Source organism: Zonotrichia leucophrys, chromosome 1 (genome assembly GCF_028769735.1).
Source record: "Zonotrichia leucophrys gambelii isolate GWCS_2022_RI chromosome 1, RI_Zleu_2.0, whole genome shotgun sequence".
In the NCBI taxonomy this organism is placed as follows: Eukaryota; Metazoa; Chordata; class Aves; order Passeriformes; family Passerellidae; genus Zonotrichia; species Zonotrichia leucophrys.
In genome coordinates this window covers 93,824,124-93,847,961 of record NC_088169.1, presented here as the reverse complement: position 1 = coordinate 93,847,961, position 23,838 = coordinate 93,824,124, and the positions used below count along the sequence as shown (strand labels likewise).

At 50.5% G+C, this 23,838-nt stretch overlaps 2 protein-coding genes across 2 annotated transcripts; both read left to right on the top strand.

Annotated features, from left to right (window-relative positions):
• The first annotated feature begins 656 nt into the window (after nt 1–656).
• On the top strand, nt 657–8,251 carry TRIM45 (tripartite motif containing 45). The gene is made up of 6 exons (XM_064722832.1): nt 657–982; nt 3,114–3,847; nt 4,805–4,934; nt 6,715–6,829; nt 7,037–7,163; nt 7,928–8,251. Exons 1-6 carry the CDS (start codon nt 657–659, stop codon nt 8,077–8,079), a joined length of 1,584 nt encoding a protein of 527 aa, XP_064578902.1. The 3' UTR covers nt 8,080–8,251.
• Nucleotides 8,252–17,675: 9,424 nt separating this feature from the next.
• Nucleotides 17,676–23,398, top strand: VTCN1 (V-set domain containing T cell activation inhibitor 1). The gene is made up of 5 exons (XM_064702763.1): nt 17,676–17,799; nt 18,738–19,085; nt 20,621–20,899; nt 21,576–21,737; nt 23,346–23,398. Exons 1-4 carry the CDS (start codon nt 17,676–17,678, stop codon nt 21,695–21,697), a joined length of 873 nt encoding a protein of 290 aa, XP_064558833.1. The 3' UTR covers nt 21,698–21,737; nt 23,346–23,398.
• The last annotated feature ends 440 nt before the right edge of the window (nt 23,399–23,838 follow it).

The window sequence follows — 23,838 nt, the reverse complement described above, 5'->3', positions numbered from 1 at the left end:
ACGGGGCATCATGCAGGGCTTCACTGACGGTGGGCTTTCCAAGCCTGCCTTGTGCAGCATTCCCAATTCCCGGGGCAGTGACTGAGGACAGCCACCAGCCCGTCGTGGTGGGCAGTCGCAGGGAAGCCCGGCCGCCTTGCACCGTCTCAGGTAAAGTTTCACGGCTGTCGCTCAGCTCTCCAGCGATCCGAAGGAAAAACTCCCAAGGCCTGAAGGCATCCAGCAGACCGACAAAGAGGCTGCAGTGGCCTGTCAGGCGGTAAACCTGGAAGTTTGGAACTAGAAGTGGAAACAAGATCTGCCGGCGGTGGGGTGGGAAGGGGCCGTTTCCCACACAACCACGGAGACAGCCCCGCAGGTGCCAGCGGAGGGGAGCAGCGGCTCCGTCCCTGCGCCCCTCGGTGAGGGGGACGAGGACAAAGGGCGCTGCCGGATCCCTCCGGCCGCCTTGCCCGGAGGAGAAGCGGCGGGGCAGGCAGGAGCAGCACCAGGGTCCCCGGGCAGCCCCCGCCCCTCACAGCGCGGCCCCCGCGCTCCTCACGGGGCGGGCGGCGCCGGGGCGGGGAAGGACCCGCGGTGTGGGATGGGGCGGCGCGAGGCGTTCCCGACGGGAATGCTCGGCGGAGCGGCCGTGAGGGGCCGCGCGGGCTGCCGGCATGTCGGGGCCGCGCTGCCCGCAGTGCGCCCAGCCCTGCGCGTCGCCGCGGCTGCTGCCCTGCCTGCACTCGCTGTGCGAGCCCTGCCTGCGCCGGCTCGGGCCGCCGGAGGGGCCGCCGGGCGCCGCCCGCCCCGTCCTGTGCCCGGTGTGCGACGCCGAGCTGTCGCTGCCGGCCGGCGGCGTGGGGCAGCTCCCCCCCGACTGCCTGGCCCGGAGCCGCGGCCGGGCCGCCGCCGGGTGCGACCTCTGCGCCGACGGGGCGGCGGCCGGGCGGTGCCTGACCTGCGGCCTCCGCCTGTGCCGCTTCTGCTGCCGGGCGCACAGGTGAGCGGCGGCGGGACGGGGACCCCGCGACACCGCGGCTGAGGGAGGGCGCAGCGGGCAGGGGCCCGCTCAGGGCGAGCCGGAGCAAGAATTGGCGTGTCTCCCGGTTTTTGCCCACTGCTCACAGCCCCTGGCCTGAGGATGTCCGCAGGGATGCTCTGTACAGGGTGGGGACAAGCAAGCTGCTAGCATGGAATCATAGAATGTCTGGAGTTGGAAGGGACCCACAAGGATCATGGAATCCAAGTCCTGGCCCAAGACAGCCCCAGGGATCTCATGAGCCTGTGAGTGTTGTCCAAACACTTCTTGAACTTCCCGGGAATAGGTCCATCAGCCATGTTATTGGCCATTGAGTCCAAAATCAAGCCACCCTTTGCCTGTAGTGGTGTCCATATGCTGGATAGCACCTCAGTTTTGTGTCACTGGGCAACAGGCAGGGGTATGGGCAGGACAAGAGCCAGCAGGACAAGAGCCTCACATGCTGTACTGTCCTGCCTTGGAAAAGACACATCTCCCAAAGGAAAAGGGGAACGTTAAATTGCTGCTCTGCCTCTCTCCACCTGCAGGACCATTTACTCTCTGTGTGTGTGTGTGTGTGTGTGTGTGTGTGTGTGTAAATGCACCCTTGGGCAAACTGGAAGTCCTGTGGAAGTCCTGCGTGGTTGCTACCTGCTGATGATCAACCCGTGTGCTTGCCTGACACATGTTATAGAATTATTGCAGAAACAAGAGGTAACTGCAGCAGAGGAGAAGAGGAGCTGAAGAGGAGAGGGGTGCAGAAGCCTGTAAGCCAGGCAATCTCTCAGAGGACAAAAGGCACTAAAGATGAAAAGTGATGTAAAGCCTGAACGGCCTTCAAGGCAAGGAGGTGACAGACAGGGTCAGAAAAACACCCAACAGCACAAGCCAGGGAAGCCTCAGCCTGGGTTAAGCAACTCAGCCTATTCCCTCCATGTTTGCTGCTCCTTTCTGCTTGATTAGCAAATTCTTTCCCTAGAAGGAACTGAGACATATTCCTCCTGCCCTGCCCCCCTGCACATAGTGGTGCCTGTGGGGAAAATAGTTTAGGCTCTTAGTTACCTTTCTACTCCGGGTGTAATTTTCAGCATACCATTCTGATTAGCTAATGCCTCATACCCCGTGGAGCTGCTGAAGAGTGATAAGAGACCTTGAATAGCAGCCTGCTGCTCTGCCAGAGATAACTTCAGAAGAGAGAAAGCAGCAGAAAATTTGTCCCTGTGACCCTCTTCCTAAAGTATTTACTGCTATCATTTTTTCATCCCACTGGCATCTACAGACTCACTTGTTTTAGTTGATGTCAGAGGGCTAAGGAAAGCCATTTTGAAAGGATTTCCTGGTGTGTAGGGAAGGTTTCTGTGGTTCTGAGTGCCATGGTTGTGCTCCTGGGAACAAGTGAGAGAGATCTTAGGCTGAAGTCACACAACACTGGAAGGCTTTGAAAATGTGCTGCATCTAAGGGAGGTTAGTGGGAAGCAAAAGGAGAAGCATAAGAGCCTGTGGTGAGGTTGCTTTGTGTTACCAGAGCAACTCTGCAGAGCTTGGTCCTTGGAGTGTCTTTGGTTATGGCTTGGAGCTCCCATTGCAACAAGTCATTAGTGCAGGAGACAAATTAGGAGAGGGGGGTTTTACATCCTTCTCAAAAACTAACTCCCAGTGTCCAAAATAGCAGAGAATGGAAATATTCTAGTGCTGCCCTGTGACATGGTAGATGTCTGGGGTATAACAGGTTCTTTGTGTCCCATCTTTGGTCTTTTCTGAGCAGGACCTAACCTGGCAAGCAGAAGGAAGCCAGGTTTGACTTTTGGAACATTAAATGTTTGACTGTTTGACTGTCTTCTGGCAGTATCAGAGCTCACTTGCCTTGTGTCTGAAATCCGGGCTGACCATGCAGTCAGGGAGGCTCCGGGAGCAGCCCCTAACAAGCTCCTCCTTTGTGTGGAGCCTGGCTCTTGGGAGAGTGCAAGTCCTTTCAGGAAATTTCAGTGGAGACAGGAGGGAGCAGTGCGCACTGTGACTCGCAGCCCGTTGCAAATAGGCATTTGCTAAAGGTCTCAGTTGTTGTGTTTTGTGTCCAACATGCATAAAGTGCTTGGTGTTTGCTCCTGCCTAGGAGACAGAAGAAAACGGCCTCCCATGCTGTGACAGAGCTGGAGAGCACCAAGGATTGCAGCCAGGCCGGGAAACCTCTCCTGTGCCCGTCCCATCCCACGGAGGAGCTGCAGCTGTTCTGCGAGCAGTGTGAGCAGCCCGTGTGCCGGGACTGCGCGCTGGGCAGGCACCGCCAGCACCCCTGTGACCTCGCCAGCAATGTCATCCACCGGCACGGGGACGCCTTGCGGGAGCTGCTGCAGAGCAGCCAGCGGCACTTGGACACCCTGGAGGATGTGCTGAGCCAGGTCGATGAGATGGGCGGCGCTGTCCGCAGCCGCGCAGAGGCTGTGGCCGCGGAGATCTGCCTCTTTGCCAGGGGCTACGTGAAAGCCATTGAGGAGCACCGGGACCGGCTGCTGAAGCAGCTGGAGGACTTGAAGGTGCAGAAGGAAAACCTGCTGCACTTGCAGAAGGCGCAGCTGCAGCAGCTGCTGCTGGACATGAGGACAGGCGTGGAGTTCACGGAGCACCTCCTGATGAGCGGCTCAGATGTGGAGATCCTGGTCTCCAAAGGGGTGGTGTCCAGCCGTCTGACACAGCTCAACAGCGTTGCTTACAGCACCCACCCCAGCGTGGATGACAGGATCCACTTCTCCCCCCATGAGAGGGCAGGGCAGTGCTGTGGCTATGAAGTTTTTGGGGCCATTCTCAATAAAGTGGTCGATCCAGCCAGATGTACCCTGCATGGGGAAGGTAATGGGGTGCTGTACAGCAGCTGAGTGGGAGTGCATTGTTGAAGTCACCCCTCTGCTCTCTGTAGCCACATGGTGTGCAGGTTCTGGCTTCCTGCTGTCCAGACACTGACCAGGGCAGAGGTTGCAGTGACTGCCTACGGGAGCTGTGCTGGGCAGGGAACCATGCAGCTTTTCTCATCCAGGTGTGCAGAGCACATGGCACTGCCCTCCACAACATCAGCAGCCTCAGCATGGGGCTGAGGCATGAGGAGGGCTCTCTCAGGGGGTGGGAATGGCACCTGCAATAGCAGGAGGTGATGCTTTGCTGGTGCTCCAGGCTGTTCTGCAGCATGAGCCCAGGCAGATCCCCTTTGTGGCCGATTAAGTTTTTACATTACAGCTTCTGCTGAGATGGCTATAGGAATACCTGGCAATACATTGATGGTTTTATGGATAATTGCTCACTAAGGACTTGGAGCTGGGCCAGCCAACAGATAATGTTCAGCCCATCCCACAGAGCACAGCCAGCTGTGGTCAGTAATGGTCTGTGCAGGGCAGATGAGACAGACCCAGAGCTTGTTCAATCCCTTCCATGCCAAACTGTGGGTGTTGAGTTCTCGGGGCACAGTGGGGCTGGTCCTTTTTCCTCTGGGTTGCATGGAGCATCTTGAGGCCTTCTGGAAAGGTGCCAGCTGGGCTTAGCGTGACAGACAAAACCACCCCAATGGTCTGTGCAGATCTCTGGGCTAAACCTGCCAGACATCTCTCAGAACTCATAGCTCCCACTCTCTCCTGATACCCAGAGTTATGTTGACTTTTCCCTGTGAGTGGAAGGAGCTGTAAAACCTGGAAGCAAAGTCCTGGCTGTGCTCTGATGGAGCTGCAACTCTGCAAAATAGGTGGGAGGTGGCAGTGATGGCTTGACTTGAGTCCTTTGTAGTTCTGTTTCTTTCTGCTTTGGTGTTTGTTTCCCCAGATCTCCACAGTGCCCGTCAGAGCCAGCTGAGTGGCTTTACCCTGCTGTGCAGGGATGCTGCGGGCGAGCGCTTGGGGCGGGGAGGAGAGGCTGTGCGCGTCACCATCACCCACAGGGACAAGAGCCACTGGTGGGTATCTCACACAGGAAATCCCTGGCTTAGCCCTTCTGCTCCCTTGTCCTGGCTCCCTGCTTGCTTAGGGGGTGGGAGGATGTGCTTCAGCATGTGGGACAGAATTTGTAAAGGAAAAGGCACTACTCTTTCCCACGCTGCTTCCTAGTGGTTGTATTTGGCTGGACAGTGATTGCTGAGATTTGCTGACAGAGATTTGTACTAAGTCTTTGAGTGATTTGAGCTTCTTAAAGGATTCAAGTCCTTGTGTGTGTTGCTAGGCAGAGGGAGCTGTTGTTCCTTCTCACTGCTCCCAGCAGACACCTGGGGCTCCTGCTTTTGTTAAAGCCTAATCAGTGTAAGTCATTGCAACCCCTGTATGGCAGTCACAAGTCAGACAGTTCACCAGCACCATGAACCTCTGACAGCTGATGGAAGTTCCTTCTTCATGTTCTGGAGAAAGAACAAAAGCACAACACATATTCTTTTTCCTGTAGTTGCAAGCATTGAATACTGTAACATGTTTGAAGGTTTTCTAGCAAAACCAGGAAAGGCTGCACTTGAGCTCCTCAGTGTTTCCACAAGGAAAATGACCAACCAGAAAAAAATTATAACTCTTTCCAAACATTTGTCACTAAAGAGTAGCCAGGCATAAAAGCAGACCCAGTTGGCGGTTAGTTCTTAAGAAAAACATCTATTGTTTTATAGTAGCTGGAACCAGATGCCAGCATTAATTTGTTCCAGGAACACTCATGATGGGATGACCTGATGAAAAAAAGGGACAGGATGCTAAAACCCTTTGCTGTGTTGACAAAGCACACAGAGGCAGTGCTGGCTGCACAGATGCTTATCAAAAGAGCATCATTGTCCAAGAGTATTGTTCCAATGTACCTTCTTTCCATAAGTGCACCCATAATGTAGGAAGGTGCATGCCCCAGGGATTTCTGGATTTCTCTTGATGGGGTAGAGGTCGCTGTGGCCACATTAACTCTGTTTCTTGCTCTTGGCTGCATGCACTTGCTGCATGGGTTGCTGAAAGCTGTCTGGCTTTGCTTTGATGCACAACAGCTGCAGAAGAGCATGAAGTATCACCACACAGTTCATGGCAGGAAATTATGTAGGCAGCTGTATTGATGTGAAGTGTTGGGGGTGGGGAATACAGGTTATAAGCTGTCATGTCATGGAGCCCGGGAGACTAATTAGCAGGGATTAGCAAGAACACCTTCCTCTGTGCAGAGCTGCCTGATAATTGTCTGTGAAAAGTTTTCCATCTTCCTGTGGAGCAGGAAATTTATCCTCGAGTAACCAGCTGAGGCTTTCTCTCTAGCACTCTGTTCACCAGAATTCCCTGTGAAACACAAGGAGCTTCACTAGGAAAAGGGAGAGTTTACCAGCAGGGACCTAGAACTCCTCAGCATTGAAGGGAAGAGTTGGGGTCAGTGCAGTTGGGAGAGTGTTTTAAGTTGTTCAAACCTACCCTATTATATCCTGACTTCCTAATAGGTTTTTCTGTAGGTAGCTGCTTGCTGAAGCTGTGGATTTACCCCATTTCTGTGGGCTCTTATCTGATGGGACTATCAGAGTTGTAAGTGTGCTATGTGTCATCTTCTGCCTTTTGGTGTGCAGGTTGCTACAAATCCTTGCAGTGCAACTGGCTTTGTGTGACTTCCTTTGTATGGTAATTGCAGCTTCCAGCAGCAGGGGTGTGTGAAGGCCACTCTAGGCCAAACCCTGGTTTACATTTAAAGCAATTTTCTGCCAGTCACTGACCTCTTGGGTTTCTCTCCACTGTTCACAGTGCAGTCAAGCCAACAGTGTGTGATAATGGTGATGGGACCTACTATATTTCCTACAGCCCTGAGGAGCCAGGCTTGTATGCTGTCTGCGTCTGTGTGAAAGGGCAACACGTGCAGGTAGCATTTCTTGTTTCTCTTGCACTGCTTCTTCTGTACCTACTTTTCTTTTCTTAGGCATTTGTTTCAAATCTGTCTAAGGATTATTTCTACCACGTAGCAGTTCAAGGCTGGGCTTAGTGATCTGTGACTGACAGGGTCACCCAGATGGTGTCTGGGAATGCAGACACATCTGACAGCATCTCTCTGTTTGCTTGTCCCCTGCAGGGCTCTCCCTTCACTGTGATGGTGAAGCCCAAGTTCCGTGAGCACCAGGGGGTGTTTCACTGCTGCACCTTCTGCTCCAGCGGAGGCCACAAAGCCGCTCGCTGTGCCTGTGGTGGCACCATGCCAGGTGGGTGCTCAGCTGCTGGCACCAGGAGGATTTGCTGCACTTCTCCTCCCTAGTGCATGGGGGTGTGAGGAGATCCTCTCACCCAACTCCCACCTTGGACATGCACCAGGAATGTGGTAGACTGTGTGTGCACCTGTTCTGGTGGGGTGACTGCAGCAGGGAGAGATGCAGCAGGACACACAGAGGGGCTTTATGGCACATCCCATAGTCAGGGACCTGAGCCAGCTGTGCAGGAGGTGGGGCAGGGCACCTCAGCCTTTCAGCTCTTCTGAGTGAGGCTGAGCAGCATTGCACCTACAGTGTTCCTGATCCAGTGCTGGCATGTTGGGGGCTTGTTGGCTGTGTCACAGTGACCAGCTCTGGAGAAGCCTCACTTCATGTTTTGGACAAGAGTTCAACTCCCTTGCTTGTTTAATCCCAACCATCTTCCCTGTGCTTCACCTGCATGTGTCATCATGTGTTTTGTGTGTTTTTAGGATAGAACTGGCCTCTTCCTTTTTCTGTGCTTGATCTGTATCTTTGGCCATAGCCACAAGCAGCTGGCATGGGGTTCTGGATGCCCATGTCTTGCTGTATTCAAAAAACAAGGGAATGGAAATCATCAGCTTTCCCCAGCTATTGAGTTGTTCTTTATTTATGGAGTCCTGGCAATTTTGGCTTTGAATATGCTGCATTCTCATCAGCACACTTTAGAGAAGTCCTGGGTCCAAAGCCTATACCACACTGGGATTTTCTGGCCCACTTTGGTGCCTCTTCTCTTGCAGGTGGGTACCAAGGCTGTGGCCACGGACACAAAGGTCACCCTGGCTGCCACCACTGGTCGTGCTGTGGACAAGTGAAGGAGAGCTCAGAGTGTTTGAGTGGGCCCCCCAGTGACACCTCACAGAGGAGTTTGCTCAGGACAGTGGCACTCTGAGCAGCCAGGTGAGCTCCTGGGAGTCCAGGGCACTGCTGCTGGCTGCTCCAGGAGCACAGATGATCCATGAGGATCCATATGATCGATCCCTGCACAGCCTTGCTGCCAGCAAACAGCGGGATGGGTGTGAGTTGAGAGAGGGGGAATGAGGGAAAATAAAAACTGTGCCTTATGTTCCACCAAGGGGTGTGTATGCAAAGTTATTTTTGTGTTCAAATAGGAGCAAATTCTGGGAAATGTACTGCTGCCTTCACTTCTGAGGACTTGTGGCCTGTGAGGACATGCTCTGAGGGGAAACTCATTCTGAGCAGTAACCTCACAGGAGGGTTAAGATGTGTCCTATTCTGCAGGGTCAACAGCCTCTGCTGTCCTTCTTGATGAGGTTAAAGCTGCTCATTGGGGCCCATTCCAAAGGGTTTGTCATCATGCCTTGGAAGGGCTTGGCAACCTGAATATGGCTTCTGCCTCCCCGTTGGATATGCATCTGGATTCTAGCCTTGGATGTGTGCACATTGCACAGTCAAGCTTCTGGGAGCTGCTCTTTGTTTGCAACTCCTACCCTTCCTCTGGGTATACTGTAGTCTCATTATGCCCTGCCTGCAAAGTACAGGCAAGGTGAGTTAGTAATGTATCTGCAGGAGGGCCCAGAAAACCTCCTGGCACTGATAGGAGCAGGAATCAGAGTATCATTCACCTGGCCTGTTTGTTCTCCATGGAGATGGTGTGGGACACGGTGCTGCTGGGCGTGGTGGGGGAGCCAGGGCAGTGCCAGCTCACCAAGGGAACATCTGGGGGCAGCCTGAGTGTCAGCAGGACTCACAGACACAAGGTCCAATTGTCTGTCCAGAGCTGGAGCACAGGAGATGGAGCACAGCAAAACTCCTGGATTTGGCTTGTGCAGCCTTGGCAAGGCATTTACCAACCCATAGCTGGGGAAATGCATCTGTGATGAGGAAGAAGAGGCACTTCCCTGGAAGGGCAATTGCCACCCTGCTGCCATCTGCTTGCCTGGGTGAAGCAGACACCCCGGATAACCTCCTTTGCAAAATACATTTCTGTCACTGAGGCTGGGATCACCACTGCCCTGAGGGTAACCTTGCCAGTAGGTGTGTGTTGCTAGGGGCTCCTAATTCTGCCTGAGGAGCTGGCACAAAGGTCCCACTGCTGGGAGCTCAGGGAGGGAGAGGAATGCTGTCAACAGCAAGGACCAAGTCTTGCACTCTGCGTTAGGACAGCTGGCTTGTAAATAGTAGAAACCTGCACTGTGTTTGTTTGCTCAGCCTTAGAAGTCTCCCATTTATTGTTTGTTCCTCTTACAAAGCCAGTTTTGGAACTTCTTCCCAGCCAAGGAGATAGATATCCTTATGCAAATGCTGTTTATGGCTTTCCATAAATCATCCAGAAAGCTTCCCTGTCAAACAGTCAGGGAAGGCTAGACAGTTTAAATCTCCAAGTTAGGCAATTTAAGGTTGCTGAGTCTGAAATTTCAAAGAAAAAGTTTAGTTTGAGTTAGCCATTAATGGAACAAATAGTAACTCCTTCTCATCCTTGCTATGTACAGAGTCAATGCTCAGTGCAGAATGTGATGTAAACCAAAATGCCTAATTTTTTGTGTCTTTATAATTCTTTCCCCCCACCCCCTAGGTGTGTTGTTTTTTGTCAGAGCCTCCATGCTGACTTGCAGAGGGAACACATAAGGACAGCACTACCTCCTAGGCACATAATTTCTGACTGAAAACATCTTAGTCCTCTCAGACAGAGGAATGTGTTTTCTCTTTGTGTTAGGTATCCCTTACACACCCTGTCACTGATGTTTTCCAAGAAGCTGTTTGTCAGAATTACACCAATGAAATTTAAACCCTTCATGGAACTGCAGCTCTCCATCTGATATGGGCAGAGCAGTTTTTGGACAGCTTGGGTCAGGCCCTGGTATTAATTTTTTTCTTCTTGCTAGACTTGAAGGCCCAGTTGGTCCCAGGGATTAGGAAGCATTGGCCAGCTACCACTGTGAGCTTGGTGTTGGTTGTGCATGAGGATATCTTGAACCAATCTTGATAAAAGACATTTAATGACCTTTGTCATTTTGTGGGGAGGGCTAGGTCGGATTGTCCTCCCATTATTTGACAGCAGCCTCAGTCTTTATAGTTCAGAGCACTTTGCAAATGATCTGCTGGAGTCTGACATTGGACCCCAACATTCATTCCCAAGATAGGCTTCCAGTGCTGTGTTGGTAAACATCTGGGTCAGGAGGTGCATTAGGAAGTGTAGTTAGTCTGCTGGGCTATATGATGTTATTTCTGTCCAGCTGGTCCTTGAGATAATAAAGGTGTTTTCAAGACAAACATGAATGCAGTGCTGACAGGACTGCACTGATAGATACTGATATTTTTCTTTTCCCAGGACAAAAGCTCTTGATAAAATTGCCTGTCTCCAAAGTTTGGGAAAAAAAATGAACATGAGGAAGGGCTTTCAGAGTCAAGAGAAGTGAATTTACTCCCTCAACAGGTAAAACAGTGTAGCTGGAAGAAAAACCACGAAGAACAGGACACTATGGCATACCTGGAAGGATGCCTGGAACCTGAAACCTCCATGTAGGTAGGGTGCTTGCAGAGTCAGGGTCAGGCTGAGGTATCTTTCCTTTGAGAGGCAAAGCAGGCTGATGACTCGACTGCACCTGTGCCACCAGTGTCCATTTTGTCCCAGCAGATCTCAGGAGCCGAGCAGATTCTGGCTTAGATGGGCTGCTGCTTTTTCCCACAGCAGAAGGTGCTTCATAGGGATGCACCACCTGATGGGAATGCCATGTCAGGACAAATCCACATGCAGTGTGGAGGACTTTGTGTGTTTGCAGCCCAGGTGGCTCAGCACCTCTCTTTTGAGAAGTGAGGGCTTGTTCTGAGTGCTACCAGCTTCCCTTCACAGGCGGGTGAGACTGAGGACAGGTATTGCCAATAAGGAAGTGTCAAGTTCTCCTCCTTCCAGATCACTAGTGTTCTCATTTGTGGTACTTCTCAAGCACCTCTTGATATCATTGTTACAGATGTGGGATCATAAGGCTGAAAAGATGTCCTACATTTTGGGTCAAACCCCAAGAAAAGCTTTCATCCCTTTCAGCTTACTGGTTGCCTACAACTCTGTGGAATGCTCTGTCAAACCTGGCTAATGGTGGGCTTGCCACAACTCCATCTTCTCCTTCACCAATAGCTCCTGCAGCATTCCAGTGATGCTGAAATGAGGTGTGAATTTCCCATAAGCAGGGGAACACTTCTGTAGGGTACCAGCAGCTGCTGGGCCCAGCAAAGCTGGTAGCACTTTGTGCCTGCTGTTGCCTTCTCCTCAGTGAAGGCAGCTGATGTGTCCCAGGTGTTCACCAGCTCTCACAGACCATGTGGGACCAGATCCTGCTGTCACATTTGGCTGGATTTGCTAACAAATTCAAGATTGGTAAGAGCTGGGCAGGTCATGTAATCACAGTCCCTTGGTTTCTTTGGGAAGTATCCTGACCACCTCTCGGGCTTTTTTTGTAGTATAAACAGACAGGAGTAGGCTCCAGCATGAGCTGCTCAGAAATGAATGCAGTGTTGCCCTGGGGAATGGGACTGGCCCTGGTCCTGCTGGAGCTGCCTGTGCCTGAGAAGCAGACATGTTTTTCCAATGTGGAAGTAACCTGATTGTTGACTGTGCAATGGGGTGTGCTGTGGCTGACCTGGAGTCAACTGGAGTGGAAAGGGGACACCTTGTCTGCCCACTGCACACGCAGCTGTCAGGTGTCACCACAGCCATTAATCAAGTGTCACAGAGGGCAACAGGATATTTCTCAATGTGCATTTCCCACCGAGCCACTGTGGCCTAGAGCTATTCTTAGCTTCTTATACTGTACTGCTAAATTATGAGAGGCTTAATAATCAGCAGGATGCTGACAAATAATGATGATTTTTTTTTCTGATTATCACCACTGGCCAGTATTAATTGGTCTTGATTATAACCTCTGGTTATTACAGAGAAAGTAGTTTGGTTTTTTTAGGTGCTGGACTGTTCCCAGTTCCTGTGGGCATCCTCAGCTCTGCATGGGAGAGCTGTTCACTCCCACTAACCATCCAAATTTGCTGGAGATAGCTACAGACTGTAAAAAATCCCCTTTTTCCCATCCTCCCCGGAACACAGTCCAGATGTAGATGTCAGGATACGCAGGTTCCCTTTCGGGAAACTGAACATGGTGGTGCAAGCTGCCTTCCCTTCTCTTTCACAACCTCTCTGCCCTTCTCAGCCCAAGAGCTGCTCATCCTGCCCCCAGCCTCATCTGAGACCAAGCCCAGAAATAAAGACCTGCAGGGCCTTGCAGGTGCCAGTTTCTTTCCTTTACATGCCCCAAAATGCACCACCCTGCAGACTTAAGAGCAGCAGGAGCTTGCCTTGGGGGAGGGTGAGAGGTGGTTTGGCCAGAGGGAGTTCAGTGGGATTAAACAGCAGTCAGAAAAGGGGCTGCTCCCAAACCTGCGTGGCTCTGAGAGCATTGCTGAGCTCGTAGGAGCCTCTTAGCACAGCACAGAGAGGCAGGGGAGACTCACAGTGTGAATGGGGCCAGGAGGGGCACCCTCTGGTGGGACCTCTCTGCCCAGTGCCAGGAAAGTGGTTGGACATTTTTGTAGGGAGACCTGAGCTAGTCCTGGTTATGACACAGCCCCAAGCTGCAGATCTCCTGGGACACTTGTGCACTCTAACCCCAGGGTTAGCTGGCTACCAACCACAAGCTGTAATACTTTTTGTCTTAAATAAGACACGTTTCTCAAATGGGTGTGTAGGAGGTCTCTCCTGTTGCCCCAGTGTCTAACCAGGCCTCCCTGCTTATGACTGCCCTGTGGGTGGGGGCAGTTGAGATGCTCAGAGTTTCCTCATTCCTGAGGGTTCCGTGCCTGGGTTCACCCCTCCTTAGCTGCGTGCAGTTATTTAAGCAGGACAGCTTGGGAGGATATATCATGGAACAGGCAGGGGCTGTGCTGAACAGTGTGGGACCTTCAGGCTCCTGCTGTTTGACTTGTCTCCGTAGATGCTGTCACCATGGCGTCCCAAGGCCAGGCCATTTTCTGGAGGTATGGTACTATCTGCACTTCCTTTGGTAGAGGGAAAGGAGGGAATTGCACTTTTCAGACTCTTGGGATGTATCACCCTGCTGCCAGGAGCTCTCAAGAGTGCAGTTCTTTGCAGCTTGACTGTATTGCACTCACTCAAGCTACTTAAATACCAGTACAGCTTGTTTTATACAGTTTGTAAGGCCATGTATGTATCAGACATCCATGTGCAGTCATCAGCTGTAGTCAAGATGGAGATGCATGTCCTAGAACTCTGCACTTGCTAGAAGTTGCTATCCCAGGGTTGAATCCTGTGGTAGATTGGGGTGGCAATGCTTGAGGAAGGGTGTATTCCTGCTGTTGTATTTTGGGGGTTCAATGGCTTGAGGAAGGCACCCTTCTTCTGCTGGTCCTCAGACAGTTGCTTGTGTTTCCATCACATCAGCTTGCTGTGGGGAGAAAGAAACTGTCCAGAAGTTTCCTTGCAGGATTAAGAGCTGGGAAGACATTCTCAAAGTGTTTTGTGGCTCTCATTTCAATTACCCCATTTCCTTTGGAGCTACTGACTGAGTGCTGGTGAACTAAAGTTGGAAAAAGAAGTCATTAAAATATCTACCGCATATCCTTATCTCCTGATTAGCTGAAAATAACCCCCACCAGATGGATGAAAGGGCAAATTTTTCATCCTCTAGTGAACGTGGAATGAGCTTTCATCTAAACCTCACTGCTTGAACAGAGACAGCAACAAGCTGTGTCTTTCCATGCCAGGTGTGAACTTTCCAGGCTGGTTGGAGACAGAGGTTCCAGTGAGAGACAGTCCTGCTGGTAGTTATTCTGTGAAAAAGCTTTCAGCTGTTACCAGTACCTGTCCCACTGGAGTGGAACAGCAGTGGGGAGAAGGACAGGCCATGTGTGAACAGAAGAGACCTCACACATGAGCCTTGCCACATGGAGCATCAAGGAAGCACTGAATAGCAATATGATCTGCGCCTTTTCACTGGCAGAAGTGAGGTTGCCTGTAGACACAGAGTGTAAATATTCCCTGGGCACTGCTTTCCTCATATGTCTGGAATGCACGCAATAACCAGCTCTGTTATTTTCAAGAGGCAGCCCAGCCAGCCTTCAGGGAAATGAAATAATTGATGGGTGTGAAAAAATGCTCATCTGTACCTTGCTGCTGTGAAAACCTTCCTGCTGCTCTGCCAGAGCCTCTGCCTGCCCTGCCAAGCAGCAGCAGTTTACTGGGAGAAGAAGGTTCCTTTAGGGACATTTGCTCCTCAGGCTGATCCTGAAATGCAGAAACAGACCACAGAAAGGGGTGAATTTTCCAGGAAGTTTCAGAGAAGCAGTGGGAGATTTCTGCTGATTTCAGGAAAAACAAAAACAAAACCAACCAAGGAATCAGAACCAAAACCAAAAATCTCCAACGAAAACAACACCAAAACTCCCTGAAGTGCTGAAGAAAGTTGGGTTCTGCAGTCATCAGCTGCATATTGGAATAGAAACCCTTTTGTTTTGGGTTACCACTGCCATTTCTTTTCCACAGTAAACTTTGCTATAATGAGGAAGGCAAGGGACCCTCAATATCCTAATCTTCCAGTTCTTTTGACCCTCTAAGCCCATTCCTGAGGGAAAGCTTAGTCCAAGTGGAGCTAGAAAACTGGAGAATTAGGACTGTTCCTATCACAGCCAGGCTGTGAGCCTCTCCCTGTCCCTGGGCTGTGATCAGCAGCATTCAGGCAGGGAATGAATGGATCCATTTAATGCCAAATTTGATTCCAAGTTTGACTGGTGAGGCACATGACTATGGAAAATAGGGTAGGAGGCACAGAGCAGCATCCCACAGGCTGACAAATGGGCACTGGGAACTGAGGGAGGTGTCAGGGCTCCGACTGGTGCAGCCTCAGCCACCCACATCAGTCTGTTTCTATGCCTTTAAAACACTGGAGGTACCAGGGGTGCTGATGCACAGAAAATTGCATCTCGCTTGGAGTGCTTGAACTGCTGCAAGACACAGCTACCACCAGCCTGTGGCCAGGATGCCAAGTTCCTCTCATTCACTCTGCATGCCAGATCTACTCATTACACATGGTGGGCACACAGCAAATGTTTGTAAGGATCCTGTGATTCCTGCATCTTGCACTTTCTGCAGAGGAAACTCCAGAGGGACTAATTTCTCCTTGTCCCTCACAAGGGATGTTGAAATGGGCAGTGGCCTCCATATACCCAAAATTGCCATTCCCTCTGTGCAGTTTTCCAATCAGCCCTGCTGGTGCTCTGGAGCAGGGTGGGTAGCTGCTCTCTGGGTGCAAAGCCAGCAATGCTTTGCAGCCATGGGGGCAGGTGGCACCTGCACAGGACAAAGGCATTGGTGTGGCCTGTTTGTGCTTGTTTGTGTTGGTCTGTGAGTAAGCTGAGGATAGTTTCGGACAGATGAGTGGGAGGGCAGAGGTGGTGTTCAGGCCAGAGGGTCCTGTCAAGGACCAGAGGCAAGTGTGGTGGCACTTGAAGCATTCAGGGACTGCACAGGAGGACATCCTGGCTACTCAACCCTCTGCCACGCCTCCTAGCAATTACTGTAACCCTCTGGCAGCATCCCTCAACACGGAGCAATTTCTTCTCTGCCTGTCCTTGGGAAGAAGGATTGTAAGATAAGGGGATAAAGATGAATCACAACTGTTGTGAGTCAGCGCAGTGTGGCTGCTGCTTGCTTTGTGATTCCCAGGTGTGAGAACTGAGGCTTGTCATGACAACCTTGGCTGAGTTTATAGCAGCTATCTCACTCTGGGATCAACTCCCAGAGTGGAAATTGGTAGAGCTCCTCAAGAAGATGGGTGTTATTCATTGTACATGAAACAATTGGCATCTTCCCCAGAACATGAAGCCACAGAATGTCCCACGGTGAGCCTGGCTGGGACCTTGAGTGACTCAGGATTGAGCCCCGTGGGACATGGCGAGGCTTTGCTGAAAACTGTCACATGTCAGCATCCACAGCAGCCATCAAAGTCCCAATCCTGCAGGCCCCTGGGGGAGGCAGTGCCTGGGTCCCCAGCTGCCTGGTGCCCATGGCTGGATGATATCCATGGCTTTTCTCCCAGTAGGGTCAGCTGTGATCCACCTTGAGGGATTAGGAGGGGAACTGCTGTTCATCCCAGCTATGGCTGAAAGCTGGTGACAAAGGGGAAAAAGCCAAACATGACAACTCCCAGCTCCGAGGGCATCTAGGCAGAGCTTGGTATGGATGTGGATGTGTAAATGGATTTGTGTGAGCCCTTATCTGGAGGTACCACATATTTTGGTGAAATACAGAGTTCTGATCCCTTCTGAGCATGTGCAAACTGGGCTTCTTCAGACAACTTCCCACTGTCTTTAAGGATGAGGATGCAAGGGAGACAGTGGGAGGTCAAACAAGTCTGCAACATCTCCCTTTTTCTCTGTTCCCTCTTGCCTTTCTCCCTTCTGTGCTGCTCCCTGTGGGGGAGGCTTGTTCACATGGTATGATTCTCTGGAGTTCCATATCAGCCCTGTGATCGTGGCATCTATGGACACTGAGCAAGTCACAGATGCAGGCACACATCAGTGGTGGGAGGAGTCCATGGATGTAGGAACATGTCCTGTCCTAGATGGACTGTCCTGCAGGAGGCTCCCCATCAGCTTTGTGTTGGCAAAGTGTGCTGCAAACCAGTAAATGCTGCTGAAGCAGAGCAGCTGGGTTTGTGTGGGCAGAAGGGCTGTGACCTCTCACAGCCTGCAGCTCTCTGGGCTTCTCCTCTGTGAGGAGTCTCTGTGAGACTGCTGGGCACAAACTCCAGGATGTACCTGTGGGATTTGTGGGGAGCTGCTTCAGGGCTTGCTCTGGCTGGGAGCTGAGTTTGCTGCCACAACCCTTCACTCCACAGGGAAATGTGCCCGTGACCACATGACAGCTCCACTGGCTGTGGTGGGAGTCCACAGCCAGCCGTGCTTCTGGGTCAGCCAAGCTGGGCTGTGCCAGAGAGGCTGTGCTTGGCAAGGCTGGAGCTGTGCTGATCCATGACATGATGCCTTTCTTCTCTTCTGGCATGGCTGCTTCACCTGTGTGGCTTGGCAAGTGGTCCTCTCCTCTTCAGTCTCTCATTCAACAGCCCATTGCCCATCCCCACATGGAGCATCCCAAATCCAACCAGCTTCAAAAAATGGCCCTGTTTCCTGATCCCTCCTGCACATTCCCTGCCTTGCACCTGGTGTCTCCTGGGCTCAGGGGCTTTGCTCACTCCCTGGTCACTCACAAGCACCAGCAGGGACTGCCTGACTTGCTTATGCGCCTGGGAGGGCAGAGAGAAGCATCCTGTCCTGGGGCCAGCTGCCTGCTCTCAAAGGCCTGGGTCTCCTGCCATATGGTCCCCCACTGTTGGTGGCAAGAGCTGCTCAGCTGAATGTTCATCCCTATTGTGGTGATGTGCTTTACTCATCCACCTCACTGTGGGTCTGTGGCTCTCCTGCCTCCCCCTCCTTCCTGCAGGCAGCTCTGCAGATGGGCGGTAGGGCATGGGCTGTGAAGGAGGTGGGCTCTGTGCTAATGCTGTCCTTTCCTTTTTCCCCAACAGCATGACTACAGTCATTGTCATCCTGGCTGCAGCGATCGCCCTGATCATTGGTTTTGGTGTCTCAGGTGTGTGACAGCTCAGATTTCCTGCAGTTACTGGTGGAATGATGAACTTCTGCCCTGCCTCTACCTCTGTGTGTCCATCCTGTGCACAGGCTGAGGTGTGATCATGTGTGGAAGTGTCGCCCACCATCCTTTAACAAGGATAGGCAGGGGTAGTGCAGCCTGTGCTGCTGGAGGTGTAGTGTGGCAGCTGAAATTCCCTTGGGCTTGGAGCCCCAAACCTACACAGAAAATCCTGCACATTCTCTGCTCCTTCTCCTGGATAGGAGATGATTTATTGTGAAATCAGAGAGCATCTGCCAAGATGGGGCGCCTTTCTCAGGACCCTCAGAGACAACAAAATGTGTTGTTTTGGTGTTGGCCAAAATGCAGCTTCCTTGGAATGTGCTGAGTGAGGATGGGTAGGGAAGAGCTGCATGGGGAAGAGGGCCTGGCTCTGGAAATTCTCAGGCTTGCAGTTTAGGATTTCAGATGCTCACTTTTCTTAAATGAAAGAAAAATATTTTGATTTCAGTAAGGGGGAAAGAGCTGCTATTTCTCTGCCAGCATTATGCCTTCCAATCACATTTATATTGCATAAAGGGAAGTCCTGACTAAGAAAAGACATAAAATTCACGCTTTTCTGGCAGCTGCAAAGAGAAAAATCCCTGATATATATATAAGTAAACAAGAAAATACCATGTGAACTCTTCTTAAACAAGTAAGAAGAGCTACTTTTTGAAGCACTCTTTTGCTACAGAAATACTCCTGTGCTTTATCATGGCATACAATCCATGGGAGCTGGCCTCTACCAGCAGCACTGGTGGCAGCCACTGGAGGCCTTGCTGTGTGCCAGTGACTGTTCAGCCTTGGGCTTGGTCCATGACAGCCACAGGGCAGTCTGGCCTTTCTCCAGGTGTGCTGCCTCACCTTTCTCCAGCCTCCTTGCTCTCTCCTTGCAGGAAAACACTCCATCAGTGTGACGGCGCTGACGTCTCCGGGGAACATTGGCCAGCGCAGCGTCCTGGGCTGCTCTTTTGAGCCCGACATCCGGATGGACAGCATTGCAATCCAGTGGGCCAAGGAGGGGGTAGCTGGGCTGGTTCACGAGTTTAAGGGAGGGAAGGACCACCTGCAAGGGCAGGATCCATCGTTTCAGGGCCGCACGGCCGTGTTTGCGGACCAGGTGATCGGCGGGAATGCCTCCCTGGAGCTGAGGGATGTGCAGCTCTCCGATGCTGGCACCTACCAGTGCTCTGTCACCACAGCCAGAGGGAGCGGGGCAGCAGTGCTGCGCTACAGGACAGGAGGTGAGGGCTACAAGGAGCAAAATCCTGCTGCAAAACTTGTGCTAGTGTGGCTTGGTTGAACCTACCTGTGCTTGTGATGCTGCTACACCCCTGAGGAGGGTGTATTTCTGGCTTTTACAGGATATTAATGGCCTTAGCCCCTCTTTTGACACCATTGTTCCAGAAAAGGTTATGCTCTTGATAACATGGTAGCTTTTTCTCTCTAGAATTAGGATGTATGTCCAGCCAGAAGTTCTGCATAGAAAAAATGGTAGTGTACTTAATAAATTTTTCTGAAGTATTCAGTTCTTTAAAATTACTACCAATGCAACAAACCTCTGATGTCATAGTTACCTGAAGCATTACATATTTACAAGAGTCAGTCCTCCAGGAGAGATCTGGAAACCACCAGGTCTTTGGCCTCTTCCAGTGAGATGAATTTAGCTGTAATAACAAGTCACCTCCCAAGTGGTGACCTCATGTTGAGACTGAGGGATGAACCCCTTGCAGGTCTCCTCCAGATTGCACCCTTCCCTCTCATCCCTGTGGCCAGAATTCCTGTCCTACAGTGCAGATTGGGTGAGGAAAAGCCCTCAGACCTCCTCAAGTGAAAGAGGGTTCTGGCTCAAGCCTGAGGGTTGCAAATGTTCCACTGGGACTTGGTCCCCTATCCCTCCTTCAAACCTTGTGGCTCTGCCTACTTTTGTGTTGCTTGATTGGATGTTTAAAGTAATCTACACAGAAAAGGCATTAGAAAGAACATGTGAAATGTTGTAATGGGTTTTATTTCCAGCACAGCTGTAATACCTGTTCTGTGTGGAAAGATGGACATGTTCCTTTCAGCTGATTTTCTTTAGCTCACCCTTTCACCAGTTCACCTCCAGATCCTATCACCCAAAACAAAAGTGGACAAATACTGAAGTCAGCTCTCCTGTGGTTTGGCTGTGTAAACCTTCCTTATTCCAGGTCTGCAAGGGATTGCTCAGGAGAGAAAATGGCTTCAAGTTGCCCCAGGGGAAGTTTAGATTTAAGAAAAATTTGCTCATGGAAAGGGTTATCAAGCCCTAGAACAGGCTGCCCAGGGAGGTAGTGGAGTCACCTACTATCCCTAGAGATTTAAAATAAAAATACATGCATTTATGTTTATGGTATAGTTGTGGACTTTATGCTTGGTTAACAGTTGATCTTAAAGGTCTCTTCCAACCTTAATGATTCTGTGAAGCTGTAGGTGGTAGGTCAGGCCCCCTTCTCAGTGAGTGGAGAGGGTAAATCATCTTTCTCCCATTAAGAATAACTAAAAGACACTAAAGCTGTGTCACAACCTCAGCAGATCCTGTCAAGCTGGACTGCTATGTCCTAGGAGTCCTTGGATCCCTTGTACTCATCCTCCCACAGCTCAACCTGTACAGAGCTCTTGGCTCCAGGCAGTGCTGTGCTGCCAAGCAGTGAGCAGCCTAGAAATACCTGGGACTGGTAGATGCAGTTGGATATTTCATGCCCAGTTCTTATCACTTGCCTGGTTTTGAGTGTCTCCCTGTTTTCCCTCCTTCCCAAAGCCTTCAGCATGCCCATGGTGCAGGTGGAGCACGGAAGCCACGAGGACGCGCTGCAGTGCGAAGCCCCGCGCTGGTTCCCTCGCCCTGCCGTGCACTGGATGGCCTGTGGTGACACTGGGGAGCACCTGCCCCTCCCTGCCCATACCAGCTACCAACTGAACCCCAAAAACATCACTGTGAAGGTGGTTTCCCTCCTGCACAACATCACTGCTAATGCCACCTACACCTGCGTGATTGAAAACAGCATTGCCAAGGCTGTGGCCAACATCAGAGTGACAGGTAGGGCTCGACAGCACCCCGAGACCACAGGCATAGGGGAGAGGAGAGTTTCAGCAGTGTTCCTGGTGCACCAAGGGACTCTTGCAGCAGCTGTGTCAGGCAAGGAAGGGACTGAAAGCATGGCTAATCCAACCACTTCTCTGTCCCTGGGATGAATGAAAGGGTCTGTGTTTGCTCCTGCTGTCTCATATGCTTCTTGTGGTATTGTCACCTTGGCTAGGGGACAGACTGCCAGGGGATCAGAAAGAGGGACACACTTCAAGAGTGTATTGCTTGGAATATTAACCAAAACCAAACCAACCAACCAAGCCTCACATCTTTTGACACTTTCTTTAGCCAGTTCATCTTAGATCCCATTCGTGTACCAAACCAACAGGCCCCTTTAGCAGCTATTGGTGACAATACCTCTGACTCCGGCCCAATCCCTTTATTTTAAAAGCCATTTTACTCATAGAAAACCAAGCTTTACAAAGGTTCTGAGTATCTTCTCCTGTTCTACAAGAGAAGGGCCATAATGCTTCTACAGCTGTGACTTCATTGCAATTGGTCTCCAGTACAAGAGGCAGGGTCTACCTCCATCCATGTTCAGAAAAATGGGAAGGAATAAATACACACTTTATTTGCCTTCCCTGCTGTGTTCCTGTTCTGGCAGCCTCTCATAATTCTTCTGCTACAGATTTCAGCACTATGAAGGTGACCAACTTGCAACTGGTGAACCTGAATGCAGAGTCAGTGTCATCCTCCTTTCCAGCCTGTCACTGGATGCTTCTGCTTCCCTTGTACCTGCTGTCAACATAAAGCCTCTGTAAAGCAATTGGGAACGCTGCTGGACCTGCAGGTAAGCTTGGGAAGAGAAACTCATATACATACAATATACAGAGGCCCTCTTAGGGAGTTTGGCTAGAGCAAACCTATCTCAAACCTGCCAGAACGGGAGAGCATGTCTTTCCCCTCTACCCATCCTTTCCCCATCCCCACCTTTAGGTGGGACACATGGCTTGTCCCTCCCACAGGCTTCTCCCATCACTTTCTGCAACCACAGAGATCCTTCTCTTGTACCATCACCTGTCAGCTCTTACTTGTCCCGTCATTTTCTTTCCTGGGTACCCTCTGGACCTGGGCTGCAGTTCATGGCTGCAAGGCAGCACAGGCTTGTTCCTCTCCCTCCCTGCTCACAAGACCTGCTACAGGTACAAGCCTCTCCAGTAAATACTACAGACACCTTGAACATGGCTAGAGGGAGCTGCCAGCCTGAGCAATTCCCTGCAGACCTGGAATAAGGAGGGCTTACCACAGCAAAAGCACAGGACAGCTGCCTTCAGTATTTATTGGCTTTGGCTGGTAGGACGTGGAGGTGAACTGGTGAAAGGGTGAGCTAAAGAAAATCATCTGAAAGGAGCACGTCTGTCCTTCCACACAGGTATTACAGCTACGTTGATGGCTGGACTCACTTCAGGCTTTCCTCCCTATGGGGCTGAGGGCTTTAGGAGTTCCTGCTGGTTCCAGAGGACACTGTAGTACAAACATGAAATTAGCTCATTTTTCCTGTGTTATCATTTCTTACCCACACCAACAACAGGATACTTTGTTTGGCTTCACAAAGAGAGCAAGGAATGTGATAAGGAGAATTGCATAAAGGAAAAGTTCTGATTGTAGGACAATCAGTATGTTCCCTTGTCTGATCTAACACAGTGACCAGAGCTTTGATCATGGGCAGAAGTTCAGACAAAAACAGGAAAAGGGTTTCCCGCAATAGAGCTGAGAATAGCTCCTTCAGAGTACTAAAAGCAAGCAGATCTTAATTCCCCCCAAACAGATTTGATTAACCCATCCCTTGTCTTGTGATTCTCTGACTGTACCAATAAAACTGTAAATAAGAGAGGCACTTAACCTCCTTCATCTTCTTGAAGTGCTTAAATCAAACTCCTCTGCTGAAAAAGATGTGAATGGCAGAACAGCAATGGGTTAGAAAACTGCCAGCAGGTTTGGAATATCCTAGCAAAGACAAACCACATCTGAAGTGCTGTATGAGGAATGATGATTGCAGTTGTAATGTGAAATGAAAGAGGAACAGATAAGCAGACAGCAGACAGAAAACTAACATACAGCACGAGGAGGAAAAGGAGACTAGTAAGATACTACTGGAAGCTTCAAGTTATTAAAGTTATTAAACCCAGATATAACAATAGAGCTGAATTTTTCTTTTTTGTTTTTTAAATAAGTGTTACCAGGTACTTCCTATCTATTTCTCTCTGCTACTGTGTTATTCATATTACAGGACTACTTTCAGTTGCACTTTTTAACCAGATTTTAATCTTTGTCTTATCACTTACAGTCAACATTTTCCTCAGACTGAGATAGTTTATTTTGGGTTTTTTTTGGTTTTGTTTTGCTTTCTTTCTGGAGGGTGGAGAGAAGCTTTAGTAAAATCTTTTCTGTTCTGCAGAAAGCACTCACAAAAAGTAAGGCTGTCACAGCAACATTTGCAAAGACTTCAGCTTTAAGCTATTTTGGCAACCTTTTAGGATGGAGTCTCGCAATGTTACTGAATGGTGGCATCTATCAGGTCTTGTGCCACTCACACTTTGGTCTCAGAAGTGGACAGCAGCCTTGAGAGGGAAGACACTTCACTCGTGTTCAGTAAAACCACTGCCTGTATCACAGCTCAGTGTCTGCCTCTTCTTACCAGCCCCACCTCATGTCCAGGCTGCTGCTGATAAACTGCAAAACAATGCCCAAATAATCTTGTCATTTAGCACTGTGATTTAGTCTCCAAACAGCAGCTGACTCACTTCCCTTCTTTTCTTGAAGGAGATGCTTCAAAAGTGTAATTTTAATTATTTCAATTAGGTTAAGAATACTATACCCTGTGGGAACTGTATAGTTTTGTTAATGGTCACATACAGCAAGGAAAACTGAATACTAAAATAGATACTAAA

Coding starts and splice junctions, on each gene's coding strand:
- TRIM45 (XM_064722832.1), top strand. CDS start 657: ATGTCGGGGCCGCGCTGCCCGCAGTGCGCCCAGCCCTGCGCGTCGCCG. Junction 3,848..4,804: donor ATGTACCCTGCATGGGGAAG/GTAATGGGGTGC, acceptor TTGTTTCCCCAG/ATCTCCACAGTGCCCGTCAG. Junction 6,830..7,036: donor TGAAAGGGCAACACGTGCAG/GTAGCATTTCTT, acceptor TGTCCCCTGCAG/GGCTCTCCCTTCACTGTGAT.
- VTCN1 (XM_064702763.1), top strand. CDS start 17,676: ATGGGCTGTGAAGGAGGTGGGCTCTGTGCTAATGCTGTCCTTTCCTTT. Junction 17,800..18,737: donor CATTGGTTTTGGTGTCTCAG/GTGTGTGACAGC, acceptor CTCTCCTTGCAG/GAAAACACTCCATCAGTGTG. Junction 19,086..20,620: donor GCTGCGCTACAGGACAGGAG/GTGAGGGCTACA, acceptor TCCTTCCCAAAG/CCTTCAGCATGCCCATGGTG.